At 37.9% G+C, this 13,670-nt stretch overlaps 1 protein-coding gene across 1 annotated transcript in view; it reads left to right on the top strand.

Annotated features, from left to right (window-relative positions):
* bent (projectin protein bent) overlaps positions 1–13,670 on the top strand; it is a 120,958-nt gene that overhangs the window by 61,159 nt on the left and 46,129 nt on the right. Inside the window, exons 73-94 of the mRNA XM_073090012.1 lie at positions 72–212; positions 619–777; positions 1,205–1,343; positions 2,118–2,281; positions 2,741–3,054; positions 3,252–3,519; positions 3,907–4,067; positions 4,428–4,569; positions 5,023–5,131; positions 5,494–5,698; positions 5,924–6,191; positions 6,528–6,688; positions 7,142–7,286; positions 7,718–7,870; positions 8,331–8,459; positions 8,964–9,154; positions 9,888–10,002; positions 10,345–10,540; positions 11,020–11,238; positions 11,930–12,131; positions 12,554–12,698; positions 13,241–13,372. Coding sequence (XP_072946113.1) covers positions 72–212; positions 619–777; positions 1,205–1,343; positions 2,118–2,281; positions 2,741–3,054; positions 3,252–3,519; positions 3,907–4,067; positions 4,428–4,569; positions 5,023–5,131; positions 5,494–5,698; positions 5,924–6,191; positions 6,528–6,688; positions 7,142–7,286; positions 7,718–7,870; positions 8,331–8,459; positions 8,964–9,154; positions 9,888–10,002; positions 10,345–10,540; positions 11,020–11,238; positions 11,930–12,131; positions 12,554–12,698; positions 13,241–13,372 — 3,858 coding nt within the window. The remainder of the gene's footprint in view (positions 1–71; positions 213–618; positions 778–1,204; positions 1,344–2,117; positions 2,282–2,740; positions 3,055–3,251; positions 3,520–3,906; positions 4,068–4,427; positions 4,570–5,022; positions 5,132–5,493; positions 5,699–5,923; positions 6,192–6,527; positions 6,689–7,141; positions 7,287–7,717; positions 7,871–8,330; positions 8,460–8,963; positions 9,155–9,887; positions 10,003–10,344; positions 10,541–11,019; positions 11,239–11,929; positions 12,132–12,553; positions 12,699–13,240; positions 13,373–13,670) is intronic.

Genomic DNA, 13,670 nt, shown 5'->3' with positions numbered 1-13,670 from the left:
TTTATATTTGTCGGCATGTTAGTAATTTGTTATGAGCTTTATAATTAATTATCCAATTTTCATTTGTGCAGGCAAGCCATCCAAACCTAAAGGTCCATTGGAAGTGGCTGACGTCACGAAGAACGGCTGCACGCTCACCTGGCAGAAACCAGAAGACGATGGCGGTACCCCCATCGAATATTACGAGATTGAGAAACTTGATCCACTTACTGGTAAGTAAAATAATCCTCAACTTAGAATCAAACATAAAAATATCAAAATCCATCTAAATTTACATTACACAAATTAAATCGAAATATAATTATACTTTGACGTAGTCTGCATACGTCATACGTTATGTTGTGAATATTTTCTACTTTGTTTCCAATACGTTGTTTTCTATAATAATACTAAAAGTTCAGCCTTACGTAAAAAGGTCATTGTTCCCATTACCATATTCTATTTCAACAGAAGAGTCTGGCAATCTCACCAAAGTTGGTAACGCTGAACATTCGACAATAATATTTAACTTTTACTTCATAGCTTCATAGCTTCAAGCGTTTTTCTCATTCTTATCGCCTTCTTACATAGCATTTCCCGAGAGAAACAATTTACTACACATATACTTGATATTTCCAGGACAATGGATGCCGTGTGGCACAGCCAAGGACTGCAAGGCGAACGTCACCGGCTTGCAGGAAGGCAAGCCCTATAAATTCAGGGTTAAGGCCGTCAACAAGGAGGGCGAGTCCGAAGAGTTAGAAACTGATAAGCCTATCATCGCTAAGAATCCATTCGGTGAGTAATCAACAGTTTGGTTTTATAAAAACATTAAATTTTTAAATTAAACTTCCAGAGGTACAACAATGAGATTATTAGAACACTTTTAAATATCACAAATTGCATTAGCAATGAATGACCTGTCTTATTTTAATAGAGACTTTTACTATCTTGCACTGAAGCAGGAAAAGATTGAACGAGATGCAGACCTCGGTAGTTATTAAAGCAATTAACATCTCTTAAAATCTTACGTCCAAAAATCAAAGTACCTATGTTCTAACGATTTACTACTACAAATTTACTTATGAACTAAATGAATGAACGAGAACGAATGCATAGCAATCGAAAGCATATCGAAAGATATTTTGTTGTATGACTTTCATTTAATAGAGGCAAGGATGATTCAGAAGTAGCACAACAAATTCATTTAATGTATGTGTTTCAGACGAGCCCGGCAAACCTGGTCGCCCAGAGCCTCGCAACTGGGACAAGGACTTCGTGGAGCTGGAATGGACCGCACCCAAGGAGGACGGCGGTGCACCCATCACTGGGTACATCGTGCAGAAACGCGAGAAGGGTGGCAGGTACGATATTGATGCAGTTTTTGATTCTAAATTTGAAAGATGGTAGAACCCTTTGCCATGTCAACAGTCCATGTGGGGGTAAATGGCTACTGCCGCCCATGGAAATCTGTAATAACCCCCGATAATATTAGATATTCCTACCTGAGGTCAGCCACAGATGCGCCGCTACCTCTGAGGACTATGTTGGAATGCCTAAGAAAAGTACGTTTCCCACACTCTTCAAACGAGAACACTACTGTAATTAGGGAGAATTAGGCGTGACAGTGGTGCCGCCTGAGTCATTCCACAGCGGAATCTACCACCGTTTCAGTAATTGATGCAGTTTATGATTCTGAAATTGAAAGATGGTAAAACCCTTTGAAGATTCGACTCTGGAGCTACCCCTGACACACCTATTTGTGCCTTATAACAGTTTAAAAGGCTGTGTTCACACTGTTGGTGTTAGTGCAAGCGACTGTTTACATTGTTGACACACGTTATTCGTATACGAGCCAACTTAAGGCGGCAGTTGCGATTTCCTATGATTTGGGCTGTATTCTATTTTGGTATTTCTTATCGCGGCCTACTTGGCGGAGCGGCCATTATACCGGTCTGATGCACAGAGGGTTCCGGGTTCGATCCCCGGCTGCTTTACCCACGACACAGGAAATTCTAATGTAGAGCTATGTGTGTAGAAAGCGTCTTATTGTAAATTTGGTATTTAAATTTACACTTTAAAGGCGATTGACGAAATCAAAGATTTGCTAACTTTGACTTTTATCTATTTCCCACCAGGTCCTGGCAAGACTGCCTGCGCACTACAGGCGACCGTCCAACTGGTCGCGTGACGGACGTGGAGGAAGGCCACGAGTACCAGTTCCGTGTGATTGCACTGAACAAGGCCGGCCAGTCCGAACCTTCGGAGCCTAGCAAGTCTGTCATTGCTAAGCCCAGATTCCGTGAGTATTATTCTTACTTATAAAGTCGTCCCCTTTAGCCTTTAACGTTTTGACATTGTTGACATGTGAAAATGAGAGTCTTATTTAAAGATCTTTTGCACATTTAGACGACCCACGTTTCGGAGCGGTCACCACACTGGTCTGGCGTGCAGAGGGTCCCGGGTTTGATCCCCGGCCAGACAGATATCTAAATGATGAATTTAGGTTTCTGTTTCTGGGTGCTTGTGTCTTTGTCTCTGTTAGTGTCCATAGCACCCATGATACAGGGATTCCTAAAGTGGGGATGTGAATGTAGAAAGCGTATTATTTTTATTATTTATTATTATCTATATATTTATGTTCTTTTTTAGGATTCCGTACCTAAATCGTAAAAACCGAACCCTATTACTAAGCCTGCGCTGTCTGTCCATCTCGTCCGTCTCGTGGCTTTGTTAATAATTTATTCATTTTATATTACAGTGGCACCAAAGATCGACCGCAAGTACCTCCAAAGCAGGAAGATCAAGGTTGGCTCACCACTGAAGATGGAGGCCGACATCAAGGGTGAACCAGAACCGACCATCACTTGGACCTTCAACGGCCAGACAGTCAAATCTAACGATAGAGTTAAAATCGAGAACCAAGATTACCACACCCTGTTCACGATCCAGAAGTGTGCTAGAACTGACGGTGGCAAATATGTTGTTACCGCGAAGAATGACTCTGGCACTGATACCGTTGAGATCGATGTTGCTGTTGTCAGCAAACCATCTAAACCTAAGGGTCCATTGAAGGTAAGCAAAAGATTATGAAATAAAAATTATACCACATTACGTTATAATTATGAAAATAAGACAAATTAATGATAGAATAAATAAAATGTGTTACATAAAATATCAAAATCTGTATGTCTTTAGAAAATGTAGCAAATATTTTAGAGATCATACTTATTTTTCATATCTTCAAATAAAAATATTTATTTTCTTATTAGGTCTCTGACGTCGTTGCCGACGGCTGCAAGCTCAAATGGGAACCACCAGAAGACGACGGTGGTGAACCAGTCGAGAGCTACGTTGTTGAACGTATGGACACTGAGTCTGGAAGATGGGTGCCAGTTTGCACCACCAAGACACCAGAGGCTGACGTCACTGGCCTCAATGAGGGCAAGGACTACATGTTCAGGGTGAAAGCCGTTAATCCCGAGGGTGAAAGTGAACCGTTGGTCACTGAGACCGCTACCACCGCTAAGAACCCGTACGGTAAGTAAAGCTCAGACATTTTCTTAATTTAATTAAGTTGTTCTGAAATTTATAATTGCAAGTGCACACGAACTATGAAAACGGAAAGAAATATTTCACTTGTTCAAACTACTTAATTACAAAAATTGACAGCTTTAAATTATACTCAAAAATTTTACAAATCAGTCAGTACGAAGTTAAGGAAAGACAACCGTAAACAACCGTTAAGTTAATCACGCTAAGAAAGTAGCTATGTTCTGATTGAGTTACGTTTGTTTTTATTCCTTGCAAAATAAATTTAAATTTTTAATTCTACCATCATTATTAAATACAACTTGATTATTACAACATAGATAAGCTTTCAACTGCATTTTTCATTTTTACTAAATTCTTATTATTTACTCCCAGGCGAACCCGATGCACCTGGAAAACCAGAGTTCAAAGACTGGAGCAAGGAACACGTGGACCTCAAATGGGAGAAGCCCGCCAACGACGGTGGTGCCCCCATCACAGCTTACATTGTCGAGAAGAAGGACAGAGACACCGGCAAATGGGTGAAAGCTGTTGAGGTGGGCAGATGAAATTATTATTAAAAAAATCTTGTACCTCCTATTCATCTAAATATAATCTTGTGCCATCTATAGAATCTTCAGAGTTATTAAGATGGTTCAGTCACGAATAAAATATAGTTAAGCCACGAATATATCTTTGTTAAAATATGAAATGAAAAATGTTAATAAAAAAGTATGCCTAGTACATTGAATAGATTAGTTTGCATCTAGAGGTAAAAGGAACAAAAAAAAACAACTTTGATTGACATAGAAAATAAAAAAATGTTTTTGGAGACCATGAAACGACATAGTAAAAAATAAAAATTACATGCAAACTTATTTTTTGATCAAAATTTCAAAAATGTTATTGTCCCTTAGGTCCCCGGAAATAAGACTGAGGCACGTGTCCCAGACCTGATCGAAGGAAAGACTTACCAATTCCGCGTGAAGGCCGTAAACAAGGCCGGCCCTGGCAAACCTTCTGCCGCCTCTGAGAACCTGCTGGCTAAGGATAGGTTTGGTAAGTACAAACTTGTATATATTTTTAACTTTTGGTGGAAAATATTTGAACTGATGGTCGATTATATGCCCCTTGAACTTTAAATAATGCACGTTATAATAATAGGGGGGGATAATTTTTATTTTTAGTAGCGACTAGTGGTGAAGCCTTCCTTTGGCTAATTGTAATCATATAACATAAAAATATAAAAATCTATTGACCTGGCTTTGCAAAAAAGGGTTCTTTTTACATGGTTAAAGATATATTACTCTGCTGTAGCTAAACTGTTCTTGGCTAAATTCGTCTTCAAAAACTTATTCAAAATTACGAAACGATCTAAAGATATACATAAATAGTACACCACACTTACCACATATTATGAGTATGCCATTATGCATTAAATTTACCCTTTGTGATATTTACTTTAAGGTGTTTCAAGAATGTTAAATAAATATATGAAATTTTCTCTTACAGCACCACCTAAGATTGACCGCACGAACATGCGCGACATTACTCTCAAGGCTGGCCAGAACATCAGGTTGGATGTCAAGGTTTCTGGTGAACCTCCACCGACCAAGACCTGGTAAGTGAAAATCCTTCTTAACTCTACATTTAATGCTTAATCTTTAGAAAACGCATAAAGTATTCATAACGCATAAAGTAAGTTTCAAAATTATTAATTTCTAATAGTATAAAGGTTATTTCTACCCTCTCCGTACAGTATTTCTTTCATATAAATATATGGCTGTTTCAAAGTTCTTAGCTGTCTCATTTTCAAACCAATCTATTTAGATCTTTGACAAAAATGTATCTTGTATGAAATATAATCAAAGGACAATGAGACAAAAAGAACAGAACGGAATGAAATCCAATCAACGATCATAATACTTTAATTAAAAAAAATTAGGAAAGGATATTTTTTACTAATCTGTTACCTTTTCTCAGGTTCCACAACAAAGAACGCCTGTCCACTCGTGACGATCTGTCTGTGGACGTCGAGGACTACAGGACGAAATTGTCCGTCATGGTCGCTTCTCGCAAACACAGCGGCACCTACGTGCTGAAGGCTGAGAACAGCAGCGGCAAGGACGAAGCCACTATCCAGATCTATGTCCTCGATGTACCTGCTAAGCCTGAGGGACCATTGAAGGTAAGAATCAGTATTTTTAATGAAATCGTAATACTACGTGCAAATTGAAAATTAAATAGTGGATTTTAAGCATCTTTCCAAAAAAATCTAAAAATCCTAAGGGCAAGGTGCCTTGACATAGTTCTCATTTTGGGACAAAATAAATATCGACAAAAATAAAAATATCCAAACAATTATTCAAAGTTTTATTGTGTATTGTAATCTTAATATTTCGGTTTTTTGCAGATCTCTGATGTCCACAAGGAGGGCTGCAACCTCAAGTGGAACCCGCCACTAGACGACGGCGGTGCACCGATCGACCACTACCTCGTCGAGAAACTGGACACCGAGACCGGCCGCTGGCTTCCAGCGCTGAAGACCAAGGAGCCCAAGGCTGAAATCGAGAACTTGGTTCCTGGACACGAGTACAAGTTCAGGGTATCGGCTGTCAACAATGAGGGTGCGTCTGAACCACTGGACGGCGAAACCTCCATCATCGCTAAGAATCCATTCGGTAAGTACATCCAAAATTCTACAGTTACATCTTGTTACTATCATACATACATAATACGCCTTCTTTGATGTTCTGATATTTATATCAATTGAGCATCTAATATTACAAGATTACAACACAAACGTAGTCATTAAAGTGAAATCAAACATAAAGAACAATAAATTAAATAAATTATCTTCTAGTTCTAGATAATAGATCTTTAAATGAATTAATGAATGAACGAGATGAATGAATGAATTAAGTGATATGTGCATCTTTTTATTTGAACCGCGTACATAATTCTAAATTCGAGCCTGTGTCTTGACTTTACTTTAACTCAAAAATGAACAATTACAGACGAGCCCGGAAAACCTGGTACACCCGAAATCCTGGACTGGGACAAGGACCACGTGGACCTCAAATGGGCCAAGCCCCTCAAGGACGGTGGTGCGCCCATCACTGGATACATCATCGAGAAGAGAGAAGTTGGCTCACCTAAATGGGTTAAGGCCTGTGAGGTGAGTTTGCAAATTATTTTGTTTTCTGGAAAAGAAAATCTCAAAATAACAAGACACTTGTCGAAATCTATCATAGTAGAAGAAGTGCAAACAAGCAACGCGCAAACCAATAAATAACTTCAACCAGGGTATTAATGAGGTCACAACGTTTGACATAAATATTAGAGTTGATGGTAGTTCATCAGGAGTCACTTTAGATTTAGTGCATAGTACGAGTACGTTGCAAGTGTTGAAATTTCGCTTGGCGTAATAATTTCAATACCTTACTCGCCAAGGGATCCGGGTTCTTTTCGATTTTGGGTACTTTGCTTTGTGTTTTGTGTTATGGGACCCATAGGTCTCACGTCACAAGAATTTTGTCTGTGAAGGTGCAAATGTCTATTATGTCGACTTTTTTATTTTATCTAAATTACATAAAAAAACATATTCTAATATTTACGGTCTCATTTGCAGGTGGGTCCCAATGACAACGAGAAGGCGACGGTACCGAACCTGGACGAGGGCACGGAGTATGAGTTCCGCGTCAAGGCCGTCAACGAGGCTGGCCCTGGAGAGCCCAGCGATGCCAGCAAATCCGTCACCTGCAAACCTAGGAAACGTAAGTTGAGTTTGATATCTTTTGTATCTTAAATCCAGTATTCGGGACTTGTCTAAGACTATTTCCACTATTTCATCTTCAATTATACTTTAAATCAAAAGAGACAAAGAAAGACCCATTTCAATACATTGATTAAGACAGACAGACAGACAGCAATATTTCACAAAATATAAGGAAAAATAATAAGAATATATATCATTTTATTACTTATTCTCTTATAACGACTGTTAGTAAATTAATTTAACGAAGAAATTACACAATTGTTTCCTAAAAAATGGACAAATCTCCTACTTTGGTAGGCAAAAGTTGGTTAAGACTGATAATAGCTAACAGACGTAACCGAATATATATCATTCGTGTATTCTAAAGACTTTAACTGTCATGAAAAAACCAAGTCACAAAATTATCCCATCATACTTTTTCATCTCCAGTGGCACCAAAGATCGACCGTCGCAGCCTCCGCGAGATCAGAGTGCGCGAGGGCGAGCCGATCTCGCTGGACGTCAAGGTGTCCGGCGAGCCTCCACCGGACGTCACGTGGTCGCTGAACGGCAAGAACGTTACCAGCGGCAACGGACTGAAGCGTGAGTAACAGCTTCACGTTTAGAATAATTAGGGAAATGGAGATGATGAGGTCCTCAAACAATATCCATAATGGATCATAAATTCTATCATTAGAATTTTGCACAATATATTTCTTAACATGTTCTTTAGAAATATGTGCAATATTCTAATGACAGAAATATTTGCAATCTTGTCGTAAAATTTTCCAAATGTAATGAATTATGCTGAAAACAAAAAATTATTCATTTAGAAATCTTCATCCTTAAAAACTATTTTTTCCTAAGTATAAAAAGAATTTAAATAATTAATTACAAAAAATGTAAAGAATTTGTCTCAGAAAATCGGAGAGGAATCGCTTATTTGTTCTACTACTAATTGGTTAATTACATTCCTTGAGAAGGTACTCACTTAGTCGTAACTTTCCCATAATTTCTCCTTTATTTTGGTGAATTCTTCAAATAACTTTATTTTCTCTTCCAGTGGTGAACGTGCCATACATGAGCAAGTACCAACACTCGAACCCACGTCGCAAGGACTCCGGCACATACAAGATCCAAGCCGTCAACAAATATGGATCGGACACCGCCGAAGTGGACATTATTGTTATCTGTAAGTCTCTGAAGTATTATACCGTTTTAGATTCGAAAAAATTGACAGTAACTCAACGTACCCGTACTAACGCACAAATAATATTTTTGGTTACATCAATCAAATAAATAATCATATTCGCCTCTCACGAAGTTTTAATAAGCTTGTTTATTTCAATTTTTTTATATTGATCCTCCATCTCTATCAAGACTATCGAGTTTCTTACTGATACACTTGCATTATTAGAAATTAAAAGATATTTTAATATTATTGTGAAATCCGTCTACATAAGGTTGATTAAATTCAAACGCACCCAAATAAATGTACTTCTAAAACAGTTGTAATCTCTTCAGAGGCAAAAGTAATTTAGGATCTAAAAACTTGAGTTACGTAGATTATTTATATCTTACCATCGTAGCTAAATAAACTTATTATCATTTCCCAAAAGACTAGACACCAAAAACTGAAATACAATCATTCTTATCTACCGTAGAAAAACAAACTAAATATCATCTCCATCCACAGCCAAACCCGACAAACCTGAGGGACCGTTAGAAGTGTCCGACATCCACAAGGACGGGTGCAAGCTCACGTGGAAGCGGCCCAAGGACGACGGCGGCGAGCCCATCGAGGCGTACCTCGTGGAGAAGTACGACACCGAGACTGGCACCTGGCTGCCCGTCGGCAAGACCATCGGCAATGTGCCGGAGATGGAGGTGAGATACTGTCTAGGAAATACCGTTATAAATATTAAATATATACAATTTTTGCCTTTCAAAGATCAAAAGACAGAGATGAAAGACCGTTATTAAAAATCAGTTTATCCAATTTTTGCACATCAGTATCGAAAGACAGTAGGTAGAAATTGTCAGATTTCGATAATAGGTAGGTGAAATATTGGATATATTGATAATTATTATAATAACGGACTATATTAGTATACATAACAATTGATCTACATATTTATCAATTGATGATCAGATCAGACATTCAAGTTAGTTAAATGGGATTGAAAGATCTAATCTAGATAATCTAGGATAATAATTGTAAGATTCAAGTTTAGTTATGCAATTGTAATGAACACACTTATGTTTTGTCCTCAAAGGTAGCAACTTAAGCTCCGTGCCAGACATAAATAAATATTTTAACAAAGACTTTGCTCACACGTTTGAACACTTATTTGTTTTAATTTTTTCATGTCATGGTCTCCTACCAACTGGACTTTGCGCATGTGTAGCAGGCTCCACATATATTTGAAGTTTAAACGCTTTCACTTGCGCTCGAAAATAGTGCAGCACCAAATGGCAAAGTGCAAATGTTAGAAGCAAGCTTTGAACAATTTCCCAAATGCCCGTGCTTCTCAGTGTTCAAACATGTGTTTAAATATGTGTTCAAATGTTTGTGACATCCATCAACATTTTCTAATTTTTCATATTTTATTCCCTTCAGGTGGACGGGTTGATTCCTGGCCACGAATACAAGTTCCGTGTTAAGGCGATCAACAAGGAGGGAGAGTCTGAGCCACTGGAAACCTTTGGCTCTATTGTTGCCAAGGATCCATTCAGTAAGTTGAAAAGAAAAATATATAAGTTACCTCATCAATTAGCCCTTGAAGTTCACTTTAGCTTGAATAAGACAGTGATCATCACTGTAATACCTTAATTTACTTTTTACTTTAAGTTGCTTTTAAGTACGCAAAATCACATTATGTATAATTTCTAAGAATGAGCCTTATATTCAAAGCTAGACCTATAGAGTCAGCCACTGAAATAAGTAACAGTTGAGCTGTCCTTGCTATATATTTCTAGCAATTCCAGAAAAGAAGCTGATGGCTGCAAATCATTGAGTATTAGTTTCTTCCAAAGTCATTCTTTACACGATAATAACTTTATCATTATTTTTACAGCTGTACCAGACGCTCCTTCAGCGCCTGTCCCCGACGACTGGTCGGCCAACCACGTGGACCTCAAGTGGGAGCCACCTCTATCGGATGGCGGATCACCTATCATTGGTTACATCATCGAGAAGAAGGACAAGTACAGTCCGTTGTGGGAGAAGGCGGTGGAAACTCACACACCTACACCCACCGCTACTGTCAATGGGTGAGTACTGTTACTATATACATATACAGCTATTAGAGTGATAAAAGGCTTATATGACGCCGTAGCTACAGTTGACAAGTGAAGATTTCCACCTCGTATAAATGACGTATGAGTGACGTATAAATGATGAGTTTAGATTTATATTTTAGATCTTGTCGTTTCTGTATAACACATTTTGATCAAATTGATTTTGGTTAAAAGTAATGAAGTCAATGAACTCTTAATATCCCTCCATTTTATTTACAAATAATAACTTAAACATAATGCTTTTATAACTTGTATACGAGTAGGTTAAAAGTATTAGCTTTAGAAATGGCTGTGTAAGTCTACATTTCTTCAAACCTAAATTAAGTCAAAATAATACCCAGTAACACAGTTTTTCCGTCTGGTAAACATTTCTCACTTAATTGTTACGTCACTTAAATTCTAAGTACAATTTAATGCATAACTACAATCTTTCCCATTGATCAACCTTCCAGCTTGATCGAAGGCAACGAATACCAATTCCGCGTGATCGCTATCAACAAGGCCGGCCAGAGCAAACCGTCGGAGGCGAGCAAGAACTTCATCGCGAAGCCGCGCTTCCTCGCGCCCAAGATCGACAGGAGACACCTTCGGGATGTCACTCTGTCTGCTGGATCCACGCTCAAGCTGGAGGCTGCTATCACTGGCGAGCCTGCTCCAGCTGTTGAATGGAGGTGAGGAGTTGGTGTGATTAAGAACAATTTTCTTACATTTGCAGGCTGAAATTGATATGTATATGATATACTTGACACTTCGAATGAGGTCTCAAGTATATGACCTAACAAGTGATCTAACAATGATATTTTTTTATTGACTGTTATAAAGGTTATTTAGATTAGAGGACCCGCGTTGCGGAGCGATCCTAGTGTGGGGCTGTGAGTGTTCAAGGAGTTTTTTTATAAGTAGCGCTAAACTGGGCATATGTAACAGAGACAAAATAATAGCCGTTGATGGAAGAAAATTAATTAATTATACTTCTGTTTTTTCTCTATAATCGTAATGAATTGCATTTTTACGGGTATATTTTTTCCTTTCTGTTTCTGAGATGATATTTTAATACACGCAGAAGAAAGTTTGTGAAACGATCTATCATAGTGTAGCTTCTTATCATCTTGTTATATTAGCTACTTAAACTTCTTTCTAAAAGTAGTAATAGATGTCTGTAGTATGATTTGTATTTGGTACAAAATGGCGCATTATGTTAGCCACAGTCTACCAATTGCAAATGAAACGGCCACAGTCGATTTAACTTTTACATTTATTTTTAACAATAGAATATAGTCAATTTGTTGACCTGCTGAAGAGCTGCAGAAAACTAAACTTCTTTGAACATAGTAAGCAAACCAAACAATCGTTCTTCAACAGATACCAGAGCATGCCGCTACGTTCATCGAAGGCGGTATCGATCGACAACCCAGAATACTTCACGAAACTGGTGATCCGTCCGGTGAGGCGCGACGATTCCGGCGAGTACACCGTCACCGCGGTCAACTCCAGTGGCAAGGACACCGTTACCATCAACGTGCTGGTCACTGATAAACCGGCTAAGCCTGAGGGACCACTACAGGTGAGCATAGTAATAATATATGGGAATCTATTAGTTTGATGGCGGTAGAACTTTTTAAATGTGTTAGAACTGCCGTCATATTTGTGGGCCTGGTTAGAGGACTTCTAATTATAGAATGAATGAATAGACTTTATTACATTCAGGTCAAAATGGACAGGTCAAAATGACACTGTCAAATAATTATGTCCATTATCAATTTTTTGTCTACTAAATGTTAACTTTTGACAATTACTTCATGCTACTTACTAGCGATTGTCAAAATTCTATCCTTGGATTAAATGAAACATGAAATTATGCTTACTAAGCGTGAATAATAAACATAATTTATATCCATGTTAATTTTCATTTGAGACATCGCAATATTTTAAGTAATTTGTATTCTAAATATTGTATTTTACAACATTCTATGTTCTACCCTCCAGATCTCTGACGTCCACAAGGAGGGCGCCACTCTCAAATGGAAGAGGCCGAAGGACGACGGCGGTGCTCCCATCGAATACTACCAAATCGATAAACTCGACACCGAGACCGGTGTCTGGGTGCCGTGTGCACGCTCTGATGAGCCTAGTAAGTAAAATATTGTTAGAAGTGGTAGATTTTAACTAAGCAGGCTGTTACTACACTTCTACCGTATAAAGTGTTACGGAATGAGATATTCTATTTAAAGATACCCTTTAAATAGAATAGAACTTAAGACAGCCGTTTACAATAACGCTCTTCATTGATTAATTATCAATCTATCCAATGTTTTTGTCTGACAAAAATCGATATTTGAGAATTTCTTCATAAATTACATGGTTTTATTTCGATCTTTAGTAGCAAAATAGGATAAGGGTGTAATCTTGGAACGACCGTAATTTCTTACCATCAGGAGAATTACATGCTCTTCAGATGCTTCAATTTATATCTCTAAGTAATTTAATCGGTCAAGTTCAATTGCAAACCTTGATAATCCTACGCCTGGATGTAGAATTTTTCACAGTACAACACAAGTGAATATATCTACGAGTATAAGTGAATAGTAAAAAATGAAAATTAGAAATTAACTTGGAAGTCAAAATAATATTGAGGTGTGTAACAATTTAACTAATCATACTTTCTATTTCCAGAGTGTGACGTCACCGGCCTCACACCCGGCAAGGAGTACAGGTTCCGCGTATCGGCCGTCAACTCTGAGGGCGAGTCTGAACCTTTGACTTCGGAGACGAGCATCGTCGCCAAGAATCCATTCGACGAACCTGGTAAATATGAAATGATATAATTTATAAGTATGTGGAACGCAAATTTATATACATAAAGTAATATGTTTGATTTTTATTATTCAACAGACTATTTGTTATTAAATGTGTTCTACTTTAGCATGTTTTAGCTATTTGGTGATTAAGCCAAATTATAAAATGAAATGATCTCTAACACCGCGTTATCGCTACGTTATATTGAAAGTGTCATTTGGGCTTCGGATATCGTAAGACAGTAATTTTGATTGATCAAATAATTACGATAGATATTAAGCTAATTATAATAATAATATGGTAAGAG

The sequence above is a fragment of the Epargyreus clarus genome, unplaced genomic scaffold (genome assembly GCF_041222505.1).
Source record: "Epargyreus clarus isolate Ecla_fem2 unplaced genomic scaffold, WU_Ecla_fem_2.2 ptg000031l, whole genome shotgun sequence".
NCBI lineage: Eukaryota > Metazoa > Arthropoda > Insecta > Lepidoptera > Hesperiidae > Epargyreus > Epargyreus clarus.
The sequence above is the reverse complement of the archived record's forward strand: the minus strand, read 5'-3'. Positions and strand labels throughout refer to the sequence as shown.